The following is a 20,436-nucleotide window of genomic DNA, read 5'->3' on the forward strand; positions in this document are numbered from 1 at the left end:
GAAACTGCCCCAGACCCGTGTCGTGTCTGCTCCGTCATGTTCTACACTGAGCCGGTGACAGCATCCAGGAGGGCAGAGCAGTTAGTGACAGGAGCGGGCCACATTAGTTAGGAGTAGGGACAGTGATCTGACCGGAATCATGCAGCTCGATTTGGTTTCACTACTTAAATGGACCCATTTATTATCTGAATTATAACATTTTGATCAATTTACCTTACTCCTAATGTTTTAAAGATTTTATTTGAAATGTTAAAATTTCTGAGAATTTTAAACATACTTAGTATCCCAGTGAATCTTGGTTTCAGCCTTTTTCCCCTTTTTTTCTGAGAAATCTATACACTTCTGACCCCAGTATTTAGAAATTTGCGTGTGGCCATTTTCACACTCCCTTCGGATACCCAAGTAGTGTGTGTGTGTGTGTGTGTGTACGTGTGTGTGTACGTGTGTGTGTACACACACGTGCCTTTTATTGGTCAAACCCATAACTATTAGAAAAATGAGGAAATAGAACACCTTCTAGAGCACTGTGAACCTTTAGTGTATGTTCTAGATTTTCTCCATGTGTGTGTAGATACATATATTTAATCCAGAGGGGGTCATAGTACACAAACTATGGGACTGCCTTTCCATGCTAATACATAAATAAAGTCCTCAGTTATCCTCTGAGTAACGGATCAGTGGGGGTGGGGATGACGACTGCCCAAATAACCAAATCCTACTGAATAACTGAATTGTGCCACCTTCCTGTCTTTGCCAGCTTCAGTATCAGAGACGGCACAGCAGCCATCTGAAGAGCAAAGCAAGTCTCTTGAAAAACCAAAACAGAAAAAGAATCGCTGTTTCATGTGCAGAAAGAAAGTGGGACTGACTGGTAAGGGCCGAAATCAAATGGTTCAACATTAGGATTGCGTTTTCAGGCTGTGGCTTTCGTACCGTTACTGGCTGCAGTTACGATGGTTTCTCTTTGCGTGACAGCTAGTCCTGGATACGCTTCAGCTTATGGGTTCTCTTCAAGGAATAAAAGTAGCTTTAATTATGTACCTAAAAGTGAAATGAGTAGCTTTTCTTTTAAAAATTCATGCCAGCCGAGTTTTTGAGTGCTAGACTAGTCGGGTCAGTGTGCCAGGTGCTGTGCAAGGGCAGAGAAGTGGGTGCTGCCTTCGAGGAGAGGATTTAAGTAGTGGGCAAGCTACGAAGTGCTTTGTAAAGAGCTGATCGTAGGTTGCTGTGAGGGTCGGTGGTTAGAACGTGTATGGCGGAGCCCCACGCTGCCGCCAGTCAGTAATCAATGCATGTTGTCTACTGCAACGGCTGTCAGGGGGAGGAAAAAGTATTGGAAATGCTGCTTGGGCGTTTAGCAGAGAAAGTTCACTAAGTGTCGTCAGGTAGATTGGGTTGGCCATTCAGGGACGGGAGTGATGCATTTAGATAAAAGGGGAGACGAGGCCCATTGAGGAGAAGGTACCATGAAGGCAGATCGACTCAGCTGGAACTTGAGAGCTGAGTAGCAGCTGTAACTGATGGTCTGGGACATTTCAGCCGGAAAGTGCAGCTTGAAGGAAAGCTCAGAGAAGGGGGATGGGCACGTTCCGGGCCCAGGAACAGGGAAGACTATGTATGCAGAGCACACACGGGGTGTGGGTGCTGCTGTCAGACCCACGGACAGGCCATCAGCGTGCGGATGGGATGGGTATTGGTGGGGAGCAGCTGCAGCTCTCAGGAGTGACCACTTACTGTCTCCTGTGTGCCACGCAGTGTGCTGAATAAATACTCTGCATAAAAATGGTACTTACGGGCTGAGAGAAGAGGACGTAAGATTTTGAGCAAAATTATGTTTTAGGAAAGTTTGAATCTCAGGCACTCCCAGACTATCCAGTCCCGTCAGTCAGTCTAGTGTTACTGTTGGCTTCATTTTTCCTTCATTATCATGAAGTTACAGAGCACATTTTTCAAGTTAAAATGTGGTAAAGGAAGTTTACATCATACATGTGTTAAAAATATTGATTCCTGTGCTCCATTTCCCCTTAATTTTCACATCATAGTATTTGGATTTGAGAAATGTTTCAATGTAGCAGTCTGTTTTTCATAGGAAGTAATTGTGGCTGTGTCATGGGTGAGGAGACTGGAGCAGAGACGTGGTTATGACTTGCTGTGGCACAAACCTGGTACAAGAAATGAAGCGATCAGCTAGTGACTTTTGAGAATCTTAGGTCGTGAGACGGCTTGTTTAAGAATGATTCTTTGGCCTGTTGCCCCCAAATGCGTGATGATGTGTGTGTGTGACATTAATTATGCTAAGGAACTTAATATCTCGCCCTTGCATCCAACTCAGGTATGTGCATTTATCCACTTGCAGGGTTTGAATGCCGCTGTGGAAATGTTTACTGTGGTGTACACCGTTACTCAGACGTGCACAATTGCTCTTACAATTACAAAGCTGATGCTGCTGAGAAAATCAGAAAAGAAAATCCGGTAGTTGTTGGTGAAAAGATCCAGAAGATTTGAATTCCTGCTGGAATACAAAATCCTTTGAGCATCTGCAAACTAAAAGTTGACTTGAGGTTTTTTTCCTATAGTCATTGGGAGTGTAGAGCATTGTATCCTGCATAGACCTTTTAATCATGCATGTCATCAGAAGAATAGATTTTTGTTTTTGTTTTGAAAATGACTCTGAACATTTATTTCCATTGCAGTTTCTGTGGCTGAAAAGATTTTAAGTAAACTTTACAAGTATTATCCTTTTAAGATCATTTTAATTTTAGTTGAGTGCAGAGGGCTTTTATAACAAACGTGGAGAAATTTTGGAGGGCTGTGATTTTTATTTTTTTTCCAGTATTAAACATGCATGCGTTAATCTTGCAGTTTATTTTCTCATGGTGTATGTATATATAGCTTTTCTCTGCAGCACGATTTCTCTTTTGATAATGCCCTCTAGGGCACAACTAGTTATCAGTAACTGAATGTATCTTAATCATTATGGCTGCTTCTGTTTTTTCATTAACAAAGGTTATACATATGTTAGCATATAGTTTCTTTGCACCCACTATTTATGTCTGAATCATTCGTCACAGGAGAGTGTGTGCTGATGAGATTCTAAGTTTGTGTGTTTTTAAATTTTTTTTTGAGCGAGGAAAGGGAAAGCTGTATGCATTTCTTTGCTGACTGCAGTTTTCTTTCAGATTACGTTCTCCCGTCTGTGTGTATACAATATGAAGAATGACCTGAAGTAATTTGTGCTGTATTTATGTTTATTCACCAGTCTTTGATTAAATAAAAAGGAAAACCACAGTGTCCCCAGGTGTTGCCTTTTCTCTGTCATTCTTCTGGTACTTCATTTTGACTCCTTGTCCTGTAGTTTCTACTTGACTAATTTTGTAAAAGGACTACTGTTGTTCGTCTCACATCTATCTATGACTAATCTCCTGATAATAAATTGTGATCTTACATTCCTGTGAGTTGAAGATGTCAGCATCTCTTCAAAGCCAAGAACTTCTCTCTGTCGCTTAGGCGGCGTCCTTTGTAGTTCTTGTCTGAATCTCTGTCTTGCCCTCCGTCACACCGAATTAGCATCTAGGAGAAGCTTCTTTTTTGGGGTAGGATTAGAGAAACTGAAAGCGTAACTCAAACGAGGCAGTTGGCGACTTGGGGATTAGAAAGACCCTGGAAAGTCCATTTGTCCTTTGGTTTTCAAACTTACCTGGCAGCCAGCCCTTTTTAAACATGAAATACTATGTAAAACAGATGAAAGCAGTATCTTACAATACAAAATTCTAGGTTTGAATTTGTTTACTTACTAATTGTATGTTCTATCTTGGCCTGTAATGATGGCTTAGTATTAAAATCTGTAAATGTAATGTATCACATTAAAGATCAAAATAAGAGGAAACCATTATGACCATCTCAACAGATTCAGATAAAGTATTTAATAGAGTTCAGCACCTATTCATGATTTTAAAAAGATGATAAATTACTACTAGAAAGGAATTTCTCTTAAGCTGATAGTTTCTGTGTAAAACCAACCAAACAAAAAGCACGCACCTTCTGAAAAAAGGAAACTCATTCCCTTTTAAAGTCAGAAACAAAGGGCTGCTTATATTCAAAATTACGTTGTAGATGCTGGCCAACAGTGTACGTCAAGACAGAAAGTTCTTCATTGCTCCATTATCACAGTCGAAAATACCGCAGCTTTAGCCGTTGAAAAGAATAAGTCTCTTTGGCCACAAGGAAAAACCTTCAGGAGAAAAACATTGGGAAAGATTGAAAAATGGCCTCTATGTAAAGTTCACAAAGATGGAAAAATCGTGCACACAAATGGAATGAACAAATAACATGAAAATGTGAAGACTAGGTTGGTGGGACTATAGGCAATATTCTTTCCTTAAAAGTTTTTAATTATTACTGTACATGCCCAACACACCGCTTCCCAAAGCAGGAGAAAGAAAAGAAAATACAGTGCGTTTGCCAGTTACTTCAACTAGAGACCAGCTTTGGTGTTGTCAGACACCGCGTGTAATTAGTGGGTTGGCAAGTCTATTTTAAAACTACGAAGTCTGATTCCTCCTCCTCCAGCTATGGCATGTCCACACGCCTTCGCACACACAGAGCTGTCCCCCTCCCCCAAAGGTCTGGTTTTCTGTCCACACGGCTTTTATCATGTAGGCTCTTTGGCCTGTGTGTCTTCAGTGGGAGGTCCTGGGCCGCCATGCTCACCGCCCGGGCACACGGGGCAGGGAGCAGAAGCTGCTGGATCCCAGCGCCCGGCTGAGTGGGGCTCACTGGCCGGTGATGAATTGCCTTTGGTCAGCAATTTTATATTAATCACCGAAGTCTGTACCCGTGTGCTGCTGGCTACCGCGCCGCACACAGAATGAGAGACGGTTCCCGCCTTGAAGGGGAGGGTCAGGGCCTGTACAGGCCACATCCATAGTTGACATCGTACAGCTCGGAAGTGCTGCCCCGAATGCATCTCACAGGCTGGGACACTCTTCCTCTCCCCCTTCCTGGACGCCCACAAGCGCGCTGTAGGGCAGAGAGCAGGGCGCGGCGGGGACACGAGGCTGGGGTCACCCAGCGGAGCGTGGGGTGCAGGGCTGGGGACGGCTCTGCGGAGGCCCTGCGCCCGCCGCTGGACCTTGCTCTCCCGGAGGACAGCGCGAGAGGGGCGGGGACGGCGAGGGGGCGTGGTCGTGGGCGTGGCCCGGCCCTGCCCGTCACCCGGCCGCGCTGAGGGGCGGGGTCCGCAGCGTGGCGTTCCCGCCCGACCGCTCCGCCGCGTCCAGTCCGACTCCGCGCTCGCCAGCATGTCGTTCGTCCCGGTGGCCCCGGACTGTGACTTCCCGATCCACAACCTGCCCTACGGCGTCTTCTCCACCACAGGCAACGTGAGTGGAGGGCGCGGGGAGGGCGCGGGCGGACGGGCGGCCCCGGCACCTCAGCTTCGCCTCGGGCCTCGGCCGTGCCCGCGGGGCGCCCGGGCGCAGACTCCGGGGTCCCGGGGCCTGAGGAGCCCCGGGGCGGGGGGTCCCGGGGCCCGTTTGCGCCTGAGCAGCGGGCCGTGCACGGGGCCCCTGAAGGGGTGTGTGACGAACCGAGACCTCCCCACGCCCGCGCCCCCCCGGCCGGCCGAGCAAGTTGTGCCCGGCTCCGTGCCCGAGAAGCGGCAGCCACAGTGACGGGGTTCGCTCCCTGCCCTGCAGCGCCGCGTGCGCTGCTGGCCGCGCTCCCAGGGCGGTGCTGCCCCTGCCCCGGGGACTGTGAAGTGACCCCGCTGTTTGGGCGGCGCGGCGCACGTGCAGGCGCCAAGTGTCTTCGCCTCCAGCTGCGAGTGTGCGCTGCGGGCTGCGGGCTGCGGGCTGCGGGCTGCGGGCTGCGCGCTTGCTCCCATTCCCTGCCGGGCCCGCAGACAACCGGCTGCCAGCTAGTGCGGTCGGGCTGCTAGAAAGACGCCGTTGCAGAAGCGCCCCGAGCCCGCTCGCACCCGACCGCGCCCAGGAGCCGTGTGCCGACAGGAGCCCCCGGCGGGCGGGTCCTGGCGACGGGCGTCCCTTCCCCGAGCGGCTGGCCTTCGCCGCGCCGGCCGCAGCCGCTGGCGGGTCTGCAGGAGTCAACACGGCGTTTCACAACTGCCGGCCTGACCAGGTGTCGCAAGGGCACCAAACGTTAATGGCTAACGCTCCTGCTGCTGCTGGGAGCCCTGCGAGCCGGGCGGGTTAACGCCTCACCCGTGGGAGCCACCGCCCTCTGCTGGCCGGCCGCCCGCCGCGCCCGCCGCTCCGTGGACAAGTCGCTTAGACCGGAGCACCGATGCGAGGCGGGCGGGTGCGCGCCTTGCTTTCCCCGAGGACTCGGGCATGAACACGCTGAGAGTGGCTAGCGCCGTCGGACAGCACGGCCCTGCTGTTTCCACGTGAGAGTGTGCAGGGCCGGCCACGAGGGACGGCTGGGACAGACAGCCCCGTCCCATGCCCTCTGAAGGCTGCCGGGCGGGCATGTGGCCCCTTTGGGGTCCAGGAGGCTCGGGGCCTTCACGCAGAACCGGCCTCGTCTGACGCTGTCACTGCCGACGTTTTAGCTCATTGGGAGGCGCAGGGAGCTGGGGTTCAGTGCTGAGGACCCAGTTCCTCAGTCCCACTCCAGAGAGGGCCACCCCCAGGGGGACCTGTGGGCGCTTACATAGACGGACCCTGCGGGTCAGCGAGCCGAGCCCTGACCATGCGCCTTCCTCCCAGCCGAGACCCAGGATCGGCGTGGCCATTGGAGACCAGATCCTGGACCTCAGTGTCGTTAAGCACCTCTTCACCGGGCCTGTCCTCTCCAAACACCAGGATGTCTTCGATCAGGTAGGACATGTGACTTGGCTTGCCCTGGATCTCAGTGGCCCTGCAGCTCTGTAGCTACAGGCAGGGAGGAAGGGACAGCTGGCCCCAGTGCCCTCTGTGTGGCCACCTGCAGGAGTCAGCCTGCAGGATGCGTACCTGTGGGAAGGATGTGAATTGACTTCCCTTTGGATGGCCGGGTGCTTTGATGGGCTCCTTCCCATCCCACGGTCAGGAGGGAGAGGGGGAGTTTTTGAGCACTTCCTATGTGCTAGGAATGTCCCACACCTCTCTCGCCCCATCCTCACAGCGACCCTCTGGCCTAGGAATTCGGACCCTCATTAGAGGGATGAGGGTCTAATCTGACCCTCGTTTCAGATTAGAAACGAGACACTGCTCTCCCGGGTCACGTGGCTACAAGTGTTGGAGCTGGGGCTGGAACGCCAGCCTTGGGAGCCCACAGGTGCTTTTACTGCCACGTCTCCCTGCTAAGAAGCCTCTTCTTCACTTACCTGAAGGGGATCTGTATAGACGGCGATAACCCACAGGCTGGAGGTGCCTCCGTCGGAGGAACACTGCCACCTTCAGCTGCAGGCTGGGCCAAGCTGAACTGGCAGCTGGCACAGCAGCTCCCAGGCTGGGCCTGTTGTGTGCAAGTCCGTGAGGGGCTGAGTCCCTTCAGGAGAGGTGACACCTTTCCCCGTTAATGAGCAGGCGACAGAGCTAAGAGCCAAAGTCCTGAGAGTTTGAGTGGCAGGGCCCTGGAAGGCCTGTCCTGGGGACAGGAGGGGCACCGCCCAGCATTTTGCTGTGTGTGACCTTCTTTCTCCCTGCTTCAGCCGACTCTCAACAGCTTCATGGGCCTGGGCCAGGCCGCTTGGAAGGAGGCAAGAGCTTTCTTGCAGAATTTGCTGTCTGCCAGCCAGGCCAGGCTCAGAGATGACACGGAGCTTCGGAAGCGGTGAGGAGCGGTGGACATCGGGGGGTGCGGGGGGAGACGAGGACAGGGTGGTCGTCAGAACCATCCCGAGTCACCCCTGGGCTGCTCCGGGGTGACGGGCATCACCCCTGTCCCACTGCCTTCCATGTCCTGGTCTGGTTCCTAACATCGGTATGATTTAGCTCGTTTCCTAGATAAACACAGGCAGAAAAGAGGCATCTTGGCTTTGGCGGGTGGACGCTCTTCCGGGTGTGGCCGCCTCAGCCCAGGCCCAGGCCCGCCTGGCGGCGCTCACTGGAGCTCGTGAGCAGGGCTCTGGGTGGTCCGGGCTGAGCCGCAGGTGGGCCTCTAGAGCAGGGACCTCGCCTCGTCACTTGCTTGACCCTGAAGCCCCTGCTTCTGTGTTTCAGCGCGTTCGTCTCCCAGGTTTCTGCCACGATGCACCTTCCAGCCACCATAGGTAAGTACAGTCTCATGACAAGGACATGCACGGAGCAGCCTCGTGGACCCAGATGGCCGGTCCCTGCTTCTTGGTGGGGAGGGAACAGAGGAGGGTCTCTGGGGGGTTACCCCCTCCCCATCACTGACCCCGGCCCGGCATTGACGCAGACGGCCAAAGGCCAGAGCTCATTTGTTTCTAAGTTGGCAGTTCCCCAAAAACATTGCTTTTAGTGAGGCTAGTGTGTGTGCCTTTCCTGCTGACCGTGGGGACCGTCCCAATGCTGTGGGTGTGCAGTCACGGCCCCTGCCCGCCAGCCACGGAACGAGGCGTATGGGAAGTTACACTCCTGCTTCCTCCGCCTGGCGTCTCTCACACCAGTCCTCGGGGCCATCCCTTCCCTGTCCTGAGGGGTCGCTGATGGCTTCCCGTGACTGTCTCTGCAGGTGATTACACAGACTTCTATTCCTCTCGGCAGCATGCTACCAATGTGGGGATCATGTTCAGGGGCAAGGAGAACGCGCTGATGCCCAATTGGTAAGTCCCAGGCCAGGGTTTAAGTTCAGAGTCCGTCTGTCCATATCTAGCAGCACGTCGCCTGCCCCGGGACCGGCCACGTCCTCTTAGGTTAAAGACACTGGGGAGGAAAACCAGTCATGACCTTGATATGACCACTTCGGAAAACAATGGTCTCAGCTCCTGGTCTTCTCAGCACAGCCCTGGACCTGCTGTTGGGGTCATGGGGCAATCTCGTGAGCCCCTTTATCGAGAGAACGGGGGTTAGTCACTGAGATCCTCCCCGATTCTCTCGTTTGTAAGCAGGATGTTACTGTTCCGTTGGCAAAAGCCTTAGCTCCTAGTGTTTTCCATGTTAGAAATCTCTGATGAATGAGAATCCTTACGTGTGCCGCTGCTGTACTTTTCCCAAAGTGTGGTCAGTTCAGAGTTCAGTTCATTTATTTGACCCTCCTCATAGTTCAGCAGGGTCGCCAAGGCTATGACCGTTGGCCCATTTCACAGGAGGGAAAATAGGTTCACAGAAGGGCTGGCTTGCCTGAGACCAACAGGGCCACAGGTTGTCTTCTGACTCCCAGGTCAAGGCCGCTGCCCAGCTGAGGTCCTGGCCCCTTTGCTCCATGTGGTCCTTTGGAGGTGACCGTTACTCAGAGCAGTGGCATGTGCACGCACACCCCAGGCCAGGTGCCATTAGCCACACGTGGTAGCTGGGGTGGGCACAGGCTCTTCCCTCTTTCAGTGACAGTTTCAGGTCGGCTGTGCCAGGCGGTGAGAGGTGTCAGGACCCAGATGAAGAAGGAAGAAGGAGAGAAAGCGCAGGTTAGGACCCAGAGAAGTTAAGCAGCATCACCAGGTTGTGGGACAAGCGGGGGTGCATCTGAGACCGCAGGCGGACAGGGACTCGGGACTCGGGCCTGAGCGGGGCCCAGGCTGAGTGTGAGAGCCATACCCCACTTCCTCAGGGGAACAGCAAGCAGGCCTCACTCACGATGCTTGCAGCAAGGTGGCCCATGGCTGTGCCTTGCTTTATGCACATGTCCTTTATTATAAACGTACTATATGCTTCCTGGGATTCACCCAAACAGCAAGGACAGGACATCATTAAACAAAACACTGAATATGTGAAATGTGCATGTCCTCTGCCCCTCAGTCTCCCTTTCATGCATCTATCCTGCAGACATAACATTTACATTCAAGAGCAAAGGTGTTTGCCTGCAGTCTTTCTAATGGCCCAAAGCTGGAAGCAATCTGAGTGCTTATTGGTGGAGGAAGAGTTAAAAAATTATAGTCTATTCACAACATGATACGTTTTATAGCTCTTGAAAGAAAAATTGAGGATCAAAAGGGGTGTGCGTATGTGAAGGTGTTGTGCAAAGTTGATATTTTTATAAGAAGACAAAAAAAATACGTGTACATGCACACTCTGTTAGTTTCCTCTTGCTGCTGTGACAAAGTGACACAAATTTTGTAGCTTAAACAACACAAATATGTTCTCTTACAGTTGTGGGGGCCGGAAGTCAGAAATCAGTTGCTCTGGGCTAAAGTCAAGTACTGTCTCTCTGTGACTGGCTTCTGTCACTTAGCACGGTGTCCTCAAGGTTCATCCACGTGGCAGCGTGCGTCAGAATGCCCTTTCCTTTTAAGGCTGAGCGATAGTCCGTTATATGCATAGACCCCATTTTGGTCATCCGTTTATCTGTTGATGGACACATGGAAATACCTTTCGGTTTTTGAACCATGTACGGGTGCTGATTCTTTTTTTGTTTTTAATTTCTAAGAACTCTGAGATGTATGTTGTAACAGGTAACAGGCACCCTGTGTTCTCTCACCTTCCTTTCCCAGGCTGCACTTACCGGTGGGTTATCATGGCCGTGCCTCTTCCATCGTGGTGTCTGGCACCCCAATCCGAAGGCCCATGGGACAGATGAGACCGGATGACTGTACGTGCCCCGAGGTCCCGGCCCGCCTGTGTAGGTCGGTGTCTCGTGCCGTGGTTCCCTGGCCTGCTGCTGACAACAGCCTTTCTCTCTGGTGTTCTTCCAGCTAAGCCTCCCGTGTACGGCGCCTGCAAACTCTTGGACATAGAGTTGGAAATGGTAAGCGGGACCTCGAGGTTTTGTTGCCATGGGCTCTGTATACACATTATGGCAGGATGCTGGGTGGGGGGGCTTCCCATAGCAGCCCCCAGGGTTTGGGTGAGGCCTGGGAAGCCTCTGGGTGTCCAGTCACAGCAGGTGGAGGAGAAGGGGTGTGGGCCTCCCAGGAGGGCTGTGGCAGTGGGAACCCCGGGTTGGGTAGAGGCAGACAGGAGCTACCTGTCGGTCAGTCCTGTCCTGTGATTTCTTTAAACTCTGTCAGAGGAAGGCAATGTGTGGGCACTGCCAGCGTGTCCCCCAGGCCCAGCCAGCCACTCCCAGGGAGCCCGTTGCCTCCTGCTGCCATAGTGACGGTGCCACATGGACGCAGAGCAGGGCACGGAGACCAGGTTTGGGGCAGGGTCTTGTCTCTGGGCAAACGGAGGACTCTGCAGGCAGGTGCCCCCGCTGTGTTGGTCCCTGTTGGGGGGCAGATGGGGCCAGTGGAGAAAAGGCAGAAAGTCAGCACGGGGGGGGGGAGGGGGGGGGCGGGGGCGCACAGGTGATTGGACCGCATTGTGGTAAGATTCTCGGTGAGCTGGTGCCCTTGGGTTTTGTTTTTAAATCTTGATGAAGGTTTTGCAATGTTTAAACACTGTCACAGGGCAAATAAAACGACTCCGGTTTTGCAAATGTCATAGCAGCTCATGTGCTATTGACAGACATTGTCCCAATTTTTCCTCCAGTCGTGTCACGACGTTCTGTTGGGTCCTGCTCATTGTGCCAATGACGTTTCTCTTCCGAGGTTGTGGGTGATGGATTGGGGGGTGAGGGGCACCCCACCAGGCTCTTGGCTGCATTTTGGAGGCAGCCTTCCAATTTTTCATGGCACGACTACAGATCCCGATACTGTCATTTTTCATGAGCCTCGTGGAGCTGTCCCGTCTTGAAATGCAGCGTGCGTGTGGGGAGGGAGAGGCAGCAGAGCAGTGGGGCGGTGGCACTCAGCACAGGGGCCATGAGTGGGTGCTCACCACCTTCCGGGTGCAGCAAAGGACCTGGAAGCACCGTGGATTCGGAGCCCTGCCAGGCCCCTGTGGCAGTCCTGGCCCCTGGCCATGGCCGCCTGGTTTGGAAATGCCTGGCTTTGCCCTTCAGGTGGTGACCTGGGGTGGCAGGTGGCCCCAGATTCTAATCTGCTTTTCCCCATGGCAGGCTTTCTTTGTGGGCCCTGGGAACAAATTTGGAGAGCCAATCCCCATTTCCAAGGCCCCTGAGCACATTTTTGGGATGGTCCTCATGAACGACTGGAGTGGTAAGTATTGTGGGTGGCCTGAGGGGGAGTCCACTGCGCGCGCTCAGCTCCGGGGGCCCCTGGGCCTGGTGTCCTGGGTTGGCTGCGAGCGTGGGCTTGGACAGCAGACAGACTTCTCGGCTTTGAGCCCCTGGGCCAGTCACGTCACCTCCCTGAGCCACCGTGTTCCTGTAAGTGGAACGGGGACACGGCTGACGTCACAGCCAGTAGGTGTGAGCCCTGTGTGCCAGGCCCTGTGCTGAGTGCCAGCAAGGTACAGGTGATGTCGTCACCCCCACCTCACAGATGAGGAGCTGAGGGATTTCAGTTAGTGGCTGAGCTGATACTTCAAACCCAGCCCAGTTCCCGAGCCTCTGCCACCTGCGGGAGGAAGATGGCACCTGAGTCCAGGAGGTGTCCGCCTCACAGTTGGAGAGTGAGCTCCAGCCCCCTGTGCCTGCCCTTGGCCATCCTTCTCTTTGCTGTAACCTGGCACCATGACCCAAGGGACCTCCGTCCTTGGCATGGAGTGCTGTGGCCGCTTGGACCGGGGCAGCCTGGTTGGGGCCAGAGCACCGTCTGTGCTCCGTGGTCGGGGACGAGGGGCGTGGAGTGAGGTCCCGGCAGCCCTCGTCAGCCCCGCTCCCCTTCTCCTGTAGCTCGAGACATTCAGAAGTGGGAATACGTGCCTCTCGGGCCGTTCCTCGGGAAGAGTTTTGGGACCACCATCTCTCCGTGGGTGGTGCCCATGGATGCCCTCATGCCCTTTGTGGTACCCAACCCTCACCAGGTGAGCAGAGCCCGGCAGGACGCTGCCCACCCTGTTTGCCCACCCGGCGGGCACACTGTTGGGGCAGGGATGGGAAGTGGGGGGGCTGGCTCCGCGCCCAGGCAGGCACCACTCATCCTGCCTTGTGCTTTCCTTGCCCCTGTGCGGTTCTTGGGGAAAACAGATTTCGTAACCTTCAGACTCCTCTGAGGCCAGGGGGGCGGGCTGCTTGGCAGGGGAGAAGGGGTCCCTGCCAGTGTCACCCCATTGCACAATTTCCCAGGGGGTCAAGTTGGGTTCAGTACGATGCTGCCCCCTGGAGCCCAACTGGTAGAATGCAGTTTGGATCCTGGCAGCGAGGGGTTCCGTCCCCGAGCCCCAACATTGTTCAGGGCTGTGTCACCATCTCACCCCACACTGCTTGTCCTGTCACAGTCTGGTCGCTGCCCCCATCACCACCAGTGGCCTCGCCAAGTGCCCTGAGGCCTTATGGCCAGTGCGGTGGCCTCGTGCTCTCTTTGGCCCCCTGGCCACCCCTGCTCTTCCTCAACACGCCCCCGCCTGGCTTCTGGTGCGTGACCTGTCCCACTTCTGTGTCTCCAGAATCCTGTGTGACCCCGTCCTCTATGTGGGGGTGCCCTGGCGAGCTCCGGCCCTGTGCTGCTCTGCCTGCACGTGTCCCCTGAGCACCTCGCCTGCTCGGGGCCCCACCCCACCTCCCTCAGCTCCTGCCCCAGACGCCCTCCTGCGCCCCTCGTCCCCTCCAGGCTCCATCCTTCGTCCGGCTCCCTCCCCGTTCACAGGTCCCCTTCCCCCCTCTATGCCGGCCCCTCCCGGATACCACGTGTGACCGACCTTCACACCTCGGCTACTTCTGCCCTGTCATTTACTCAACATTTTCCTTTCAAGCAGATCCCATGTTAAAACTCAACTAACGTGTTTAGAAAAGGAATTTTATGTCCCTTCTGGTGTCACTAGTCACCATGTTAATCATAAAAAGGAAAAGAATCACGTAGCTGTTAAAACCACTGTAATTACGTCACATACCACTAGGGACGCAGCATCGCGCTTTGGGAAAACACTGCTTTGGGCCTAAGTGCAGACCTGGCTCGGCCGGCATAGCTGCCTCTGCAGAGGGCCCCCAATCAGACGGGCCATGAGCCTCCGTCTCCGCCTCCGCTCTGTCACCTGGCCTCTCCCCCAGACCTGGCTTTGCTCCCCATCTCTGGCTGTCCCACTGACCACCCGCTGGGACATCTCTGATTGGGCACCTGTCCCTGCTGAGGCCCATCCCCCAGCCCCTTTTCCTGGAGACGGGCACATAGGACCACCCTCGCCGCCCACGTGCAGGGCCATCGGGCGGGGTCCCTGGCGAGCTCCCCTTCTCCAGCAGGCCCTCTGCTGTGGCCCCGCCAGGGCCAGCTCGGCCTGCCCGCTCACGCCCCTGTGCTGCGCTCTGTTCTCACAGGACCCCAGGCCCCTGCCGTATCTCCGCCATGACCAACCCTACACATTTGACATCAACCTGTCTGTCGCCCTGAAAGGTACGGCCATGGGGTCAGAGGGTGTGCGCAAGTGCCACTGCCCCAAGGACTCCTGAGCTCCAGCAGGGTGGGGGGTGTCGCCTGCTCCAGCCTTGGAGACATGTGGGCTCTTGGAAGGGAAAGAAGGGGAGACACTGCTCAAAGGGACCCACGCAGCCCTAAGCCCGTATTGGTCACTCTCAGCTATTAGGGCCGGAAGCGTAGAGTCTGGGACCCCCTCCTCTGCTCGAGTCCCCTCTCCAGGCTCCCCAGCCAGGGGCTGCCTGCCTCTGCTCACACATCCTCTCCCACGTGACACATTCCATGCGTGCCTGTTTGGGAGCTGTCCTCGTGGACCTGCCCTCTGGGGCCTCACAGAGAAGCACAAGCAGCCCCCATGCCAGCCGTGGGTCAGGGTCCACGTCCCCCTGCGGCTGCTCGGCTGGCCTCTGTCACTAGGCCAGTAGCATGTTGCAGGCCGTGCCTGGGGTTCGAGCGTTGGCTCTGCCCCTCCCAGAAGTTACTGAACCTGCCTGAGCCCCAGTCTGTCATCTGTAAAATGGGGTAATAACGCCATTGATCTCGTGGTAAAGTTGTGAGGGGTATACACGTAGATCCGAGTGAAGGTCAAGGACAGAGCCTGTGCCCAGGCAGAGGCTGGCGTCATTTTCCATTTCCAGTGGGGGCCCTCAGGCTGGGGGAGGGTCTGCCTGGGGCCACACCCTTTCTTCCTAGATTTTCTCCTTGGGGTCTGTCCTTACACGGGTTCTGCTGTGGCTTTCTCACCGCCAGGCCCAGGGCCTGCGGCCTTCACAGGCCGTGCCTGGCAGCAGGTGTGATGTCCCCTGGCCAGCAGGCTGGTCCCCCAAGCACAGGGCTGATAGGGAGTGCCTCAGAGCTGCCACAAGCGCCCTGGAAAACTTCATGTCACAGTTTGGGAAACTGAGGTTCAGAGGCGTTATGTTGAAGTGGCACCCTGCCCGTCACTGGAGGAGGGTGGCAGGGACACGCATGGCCCGACGGTCCAAAGGGCACCTGAGGGAATGGCAATAGGACTCACCTTGTGCGCGACCCCTACTGATGAGTGGGGCCAGCGGCGTTCTGAGGCTCCACATGAATTCAGAGGAAATACGAGCTGTGACCGGGACGCGCCGTCCGGTGCGAGTGGGGGCGGAGGGGTGGCTGTGTGCATGTATTTGCTGTCTCTGGATAGAGCACCTCTGTGGTGCCTCCCGGGTCCGAGAGCCTCGCAGCTTCCGTTTCACGGAGTCTCTAGGCAAAGTTGTGCTCGGAGGTGGGAAGCTTAGGCCACACAACAATCCACCTCGCACGGGGGGTTTCTCTTTCCTTCCTGGTGAACGGAATGGAGTCTCTTTGTCACTGTCACGTGCCTCGTCTTTCCAACAGGAGAAGGAATGAGCCAGGCGGCGACCATATGCAGGTCCAATTTCAAGGTGAGCGTTGAAGCGGGGCAAGTGCTTCCAGGAGTGAGGGGAAGAGGGCGCTCTTCTGGCAGGAACAGGGGAGTCGCGTCCCCTGGACGTGATGACGGGTCGGCCCCATGTGGGCCTGGGGCTTCCATGGCCTGGCTCCTTTCCAGAGAGGCCACGAGGTCACAGAGACCGTCCAGATGAGTCCGCACGGACGTGGCCAGTGACTTTCCTGGGGAATAATAGACGTGCCTGTAAGCGTGTCGCCTCCGGCTTCTGTCGGGCTGGATGGATCAGAGTGACTTTGTTTTCTTAAGTGAAACTCTAATTGAAGCACATAGATGACAATGTACAAATTATAAGTGTCCATACAGCTCAGTGAATTTTCACAAAGTCACCCTCCCTGGGCCGGCAACCAGCACCGAGATGTAGAGATGGGAAATTTCCAGGATCTCAGCTGCGCCCTGGGCCCCCTTCCAGTTATGTCGTCACTGCCTCCAACAGGGGTGCCCTCTCTGCTGGCCTCTGTGGCCGTACATTAATCGTGTCTGCTTTTCCCTTTTATACAAGCGGAATTATACACTGTATATGCTCTTTCTCTGGCTTCTCGTGTTTTAACCTTGCGTTCGTGAGATTCAGCCATGGTGCTGTTTGTCGCGATGGTTTGTCGTTCTAGCGCTCTCTGAATACTCCGCCATTGACAAGTGGGTTGTTTCCACTTTGGGTTATTACAGAGCCACCAGGGATGTTCCCGCCCCATCTTTCGGTGCACATACGTGCACGTGCCTGTCGGGTGGGTACCCAGGCACAGAGCTGCGGGGTCACAGAGCACGCGCCCCGACACACTCCGCCCAGGGGTCACCCAGCCAGTTTTCCAGAGGGGTTGTGCAGTCCACCCTCTCGCGGGCAGCGTGTGAGCATTTCAGCTGCCCCGCGTCCCGGTTGGGACGTGGTGGTGTTTGCCCTTCCATTGTAGCCATCCTGGGGACTGTGATTTCATTTTGCTTTTCCCGATGACTAATACTGCTGGGCACCTTTTTGTGTTTCCTGACCATGTGAGCCCCCTCGGAACCAACATGTTCCTGTTTCCTCTCCGTTCTAGTTTATCTTTATGCTGGGCTCCTTGGGCTAGTGAGAAGAAATAGGGGCCGCCTTGAGGGGTTTGGGCAAGAGTCCGTTTCTGAGGTTTCCTTTGCCTGGATGTGGGGCCCCGAGCTGGGGAGGCGCAGATCGAAAGCCGTGGAGAGGGGCAGCAGTGCGTACCTCTGAGCCTCTCGGGGGCACACGGGCCTGGCCCCTTTTCCCCACAGCCTGACCTCCCTTAGGGCTGCTTTGTCCCGTGGCCCAGGGTGTGAGAATGACAGCGAGGTTTTGCTCACGAGGAGCCTCTGCCGTGATGAGTTCCAGGGTGTTTGCAGGGCAGAGTGTCGCTATGGACAGACGAGCAGGCTTTACTCTGAGGGGCTGAGCAGCGGGGCCGGCTGCTCGGGGAAGGTGGTGTGGGCCCGGACACAGGTGGGGAAGGCCCCTGGGCAACTGTGCGGAGGCCAGCTGGTCGCTGCTTTAGGGGCCTGGGGGAGCTGGTAGGGGAGCTGGGTGGGGGACCCCGGGAGGAAGCCCGCCCGCCCCCACCTCTGTCCCTCGCCCGCAGCACATGTACTGGACGATGCTGCAGCAGCTCACTCACCACACTGTCAACGGCTGCAACCTGCAGCCCGGGGACCTCCTGGCATCTGGAACCATCAGCGGGACGGTGAGTGTCATCGCCTTGGGGACTTCCCATGTAGCTAGAGCTGGCCTGCTCCCCACACAGAGCGGAGGGCCGCAGCCCGCCCCCGAGAAGGGATCACAGCCCCATGCAGACGCATCTTACAGCTCCGTCCTACTCAGCTTCCTGCGTCTCGGTGCAAAAGGGACTTCCTTTCCAAATTCAGAGCTAAAGGCTGGCATGACTGGGCGGCTGCGTCTGTCTACCTGGGGAGAGTCATTGTGACCTGTGGGGACAGTTAGGAAACGGCCTGTGCGTGTGTGGTTGTCACCAGTGCACACTGCGCCCTCCCAGGATGAGGCGGCCCCCCCTACTGTCCGCCCATGGTAGCGTCTCAGAACCTTGAGAGACGATGACTTGGGAGGGTATGTGCCGTCACTTCCTGTGAAGTCCTGACTGCAGCCTCTTGTTCCGAGTGGGAGGGGTCCAGCTTCCCCCCAGCCCTGAACAAAGGGCAGGGTGCTGAGACTCAAGCACACAGACACAGCGTCTGTGGGGGGCTCAGGGCCCCTCCACCCATGCCCAGGGCCCCCACGCCTCATGTGCACAGGAGCGGACAGGCTCAGGGAAATCCATGTGACATTCTCTTCCCTCTCCTGTTACGAAGGAGCCAGAAAGCTTTGGCTCCATGTTGGAGCTGTCATGGAGGGGCACGAAGGCCATCGAGCTGGGGAATGGACAGACCCGGAAGTTCCTGCTGGACGGGGATGAAGTCATCATCACAGGTGAGGGTGGCCACGCCCGGCTTTGTCTCCTGGCCTCCGCCTGTCCTGTCCTGTCGGCTGTGCAGCCCTCGGCCTTCCTCGGCTCCACTCTGGCCGTCCCAGGGCTATTCTGCTTGCTGTGTCTTTCATCCCAGCCTTGGCTCCCGGGACTTTAAATTTCAGTCGCCTGAGACTATGGAAGTCCCGCTTTGTCCCCTTTCTCCCTGAGCAAAATGGTGAAATCATGGCAGGTTCCCGTCATTCTGGACTCTGCGTGCGGAGAGCCTGTGTTTGGGCATCTGCCAGGCACCTGTGAATGGCGAGGCTGTGGCCAGCTTTGCCCAGCAGGATGGCGTGTGGGGCAGTGAGATGATGTCAGCGGCGTTTGCCTGTGGGAAGCAGGGTGCTGACCAGTGGGTGGAGGTGCTGGTGGAGCTCCAGGCGGGAAGGGAGGGTGAGCTTCAGGTGGTCACAGGGCTTCTCGGTCCCGCGCACGACAGCTTCACACACATCTCTCGCCCGGGTCTCCGCGCCTTTGCACGTGCTGTTTCCTCTGTCTGGCATGCTGGTCATTGTGTCCTGGTGAACTCCTGTCCACCCAGCTCCTCCTTTGTGCTCTCGCGTCCTCCGTGCTGCTCAGCCCCGCAGACGTGTCTCCTCTGACACTTGTCTGGACGGGCAGGACCCTCCTCGCCGGGATGAGCGCCTCCCCCTCTCTGCCTTTCCGTCACTTTTGTGGAAATGGGGTTGAATGAATGACACTGACGTTTTTTGAACATGTGCTCTGAGAGAGAGCGCGTGCTGGGGCTTCATCCAACCCTGACATAAGGACAGTCATTCCCGCTTGCGGGCGAGCTTAGACTGGCTGCCCCCATCACCCCGATTATCGTCGTCATAGCTGATATTTACTGAGCAGTCGCCATGGGCCAGGTGCTGTTCTCGGGCTTTTCTGTGTGTCAATTCATATTGTCTGTGACAGTCCCATACCATGGGTACTATCATTAGACCCATTTCACAGATGAGGAAACTGAGTTCAAGGGGCACCCAAGGTCATGGAGCCAGTAGGTGGAGGAACCAGGCTTTGAACTCAGGCAGTCTGGGTTCAGGCTCATTAGCAGTCCTGGGATTTGAACCCAAAGCCACGTGGGGAGGGTTGACCACCAGTCGGGGAAACTGTGGAGCATCACTGGGGTGCTTCCGAGAGCCCCTGAGTGCGGGCAGGCCCTGCGGCTCTGTGCAGATCTAGAGGGCTGTTCTTCTGTCTAAACTCCGTGTGGGTCATTTTGGTGGTGCCTTCCTGCCTCGGGCCCAGCTGTGTGACGACTGGCACTGTGGCTGCTGGGGCGTCGGGTCCCACGCGCCTGGAGGCTTCCTGCTGACCCCTGTCCCCTCTGTTCCAGGATACTGCCAGGGGGACGGTTACCGTGTCGGCTTTGGCCAGTGTGCTGGGAAAGTGCTGCCCGCCCTCTCAACAGCGTGATGCTCTCTGCTGTCCTGGAAACGGGGGGCTGGGCCCCCATCCCGCCCCTAGGGTCCAGGGGACCCCGCCGTGGCTGTAGACCACTCTCCCTTCAGTGATAAATAAAGCCCTTGTGCTGTCTCCATGCTTGGAGCCCTGCACTGTCGTGGTGTGATGTCCCCTCGTGTTCTTGAATGAACTCGGAGGGTCGGGGTGTGTACTGCTTCGGTGGGAGACGTTCAACAATTTGTTTTCTCGATTTTGTCAGTAAAGGTCTGGGTGGGGCCTCCCATCTCCCCTGCGATTGGAAAGAGACTGGCGCCCCTGCAAGCAGCAGAGCCAACGGGCTGTGTATGCAGAGAGGTTTAGTCTAGGGAACTGGCTCACGGCATGGAGGGCGCTGCAGGGTGGGCGGCAGGCTGGGGACCTGGGGAAGGGCTGCAGTGAGCGTCCGGGGGTGGTCTGCCTCCTCCAGGGAGGAGGAGGACAGTAAGGTCCTTTGGCACAGGAACGCCAAGGGCCCAAGCTGGTCGCTGTCCCTCGGTCCCCCCAGGTCTGCTGGCCGTCCTGCCGGCTGTCCGGGAGGGCGGCCTCTGGACGATGTCACCCAGGCGCACGCCCTCCAGCCCCTGGTTGGGAGGGGGCCGTGGTGGCTCAGGCAGGACAGAAAGGCCACAGGGTTTGTTCTCCTCACTCCTTCCCTG

The 20,436-nt window shown here is 56.1% G+C and overlaps 2 protein-coding genes across 10 annotated transcripts in view; both read left to right on the forward strand.

Annotated features, from left to right (window-relative positions):
• The window catches only part of ZFAND6 (zinc finger AN1-type containing 6), a 52,284-nt gene extending 48,991 nt beyond the window's left edge, over positions 1-3,293 (forward strand). For all 9 annotated transcript variants that reach the window (XM_019743459.2, XM_019743460.2, XM_019743461.2 and 6 more), the window contains 2 exons: positions 758-871; positions 2,357-3,293. In XM_019743459.2, coding sequence (XP_019599018.1) covers positions 758-871; positions 2,357-2,505 — 263 coding nt within the window. In that variant the 3' untranslated portion in view covers positions 2,506-3,293. The remainder of the gene's footprint in view (positions 1-757; positions 872-2,356) is intronic.
• A 1,913-nt stretch (positions 3,294-5,206) lies between these two features.
• On the forward strand, positions 5,207-19,893 carry FAH (fumarylacetoacetate hydrolase). The gene is made up of 14 exons (XM_074318277.1): positions 5,207-5,381; positions 6,729-6,839; positions 7,655-7,776; positions 8,166-8,215; positions 8,641-8,731; positions 10,553-10,650; positions 10,754-10,806; positions 12,001-12,100; positions 12,739-12,869; positions 14,317-14,392; positions 15,779-15,825; positions 17,453-17,554; positions 18,177-18,294; positions 19,674-19,893. The coding sequence occupies exons 1-14, from the start codon at positions 5,301-5,303 to the stop codon at positions 19,751-19,753; spliced, it is 1,260 nt and encodes a 419-aa protein (XP_074174378.1). The 5' UTR covers positions 5,207-5,300; the 3' UTR covers positions 19,754-19,893.
• Positions 19,894-20,436: the final 543 nt, after the last annotated feature.

This window comes from Rhinolophus sinicus, linkage group LG13, assembly GCF_036562045.2.
Source record: "Rhinolophus sinicus isolate RSC01 linkage group LG13, ASM3656204v1, whole genome shotgun sequence".
Lineage (NCBI taxonomy): Eukaryota > Metazoa > Chordata > Mammalia > Chiroptera > Rhinolophidae > Rhinolophus > Rhinolophus sinicus.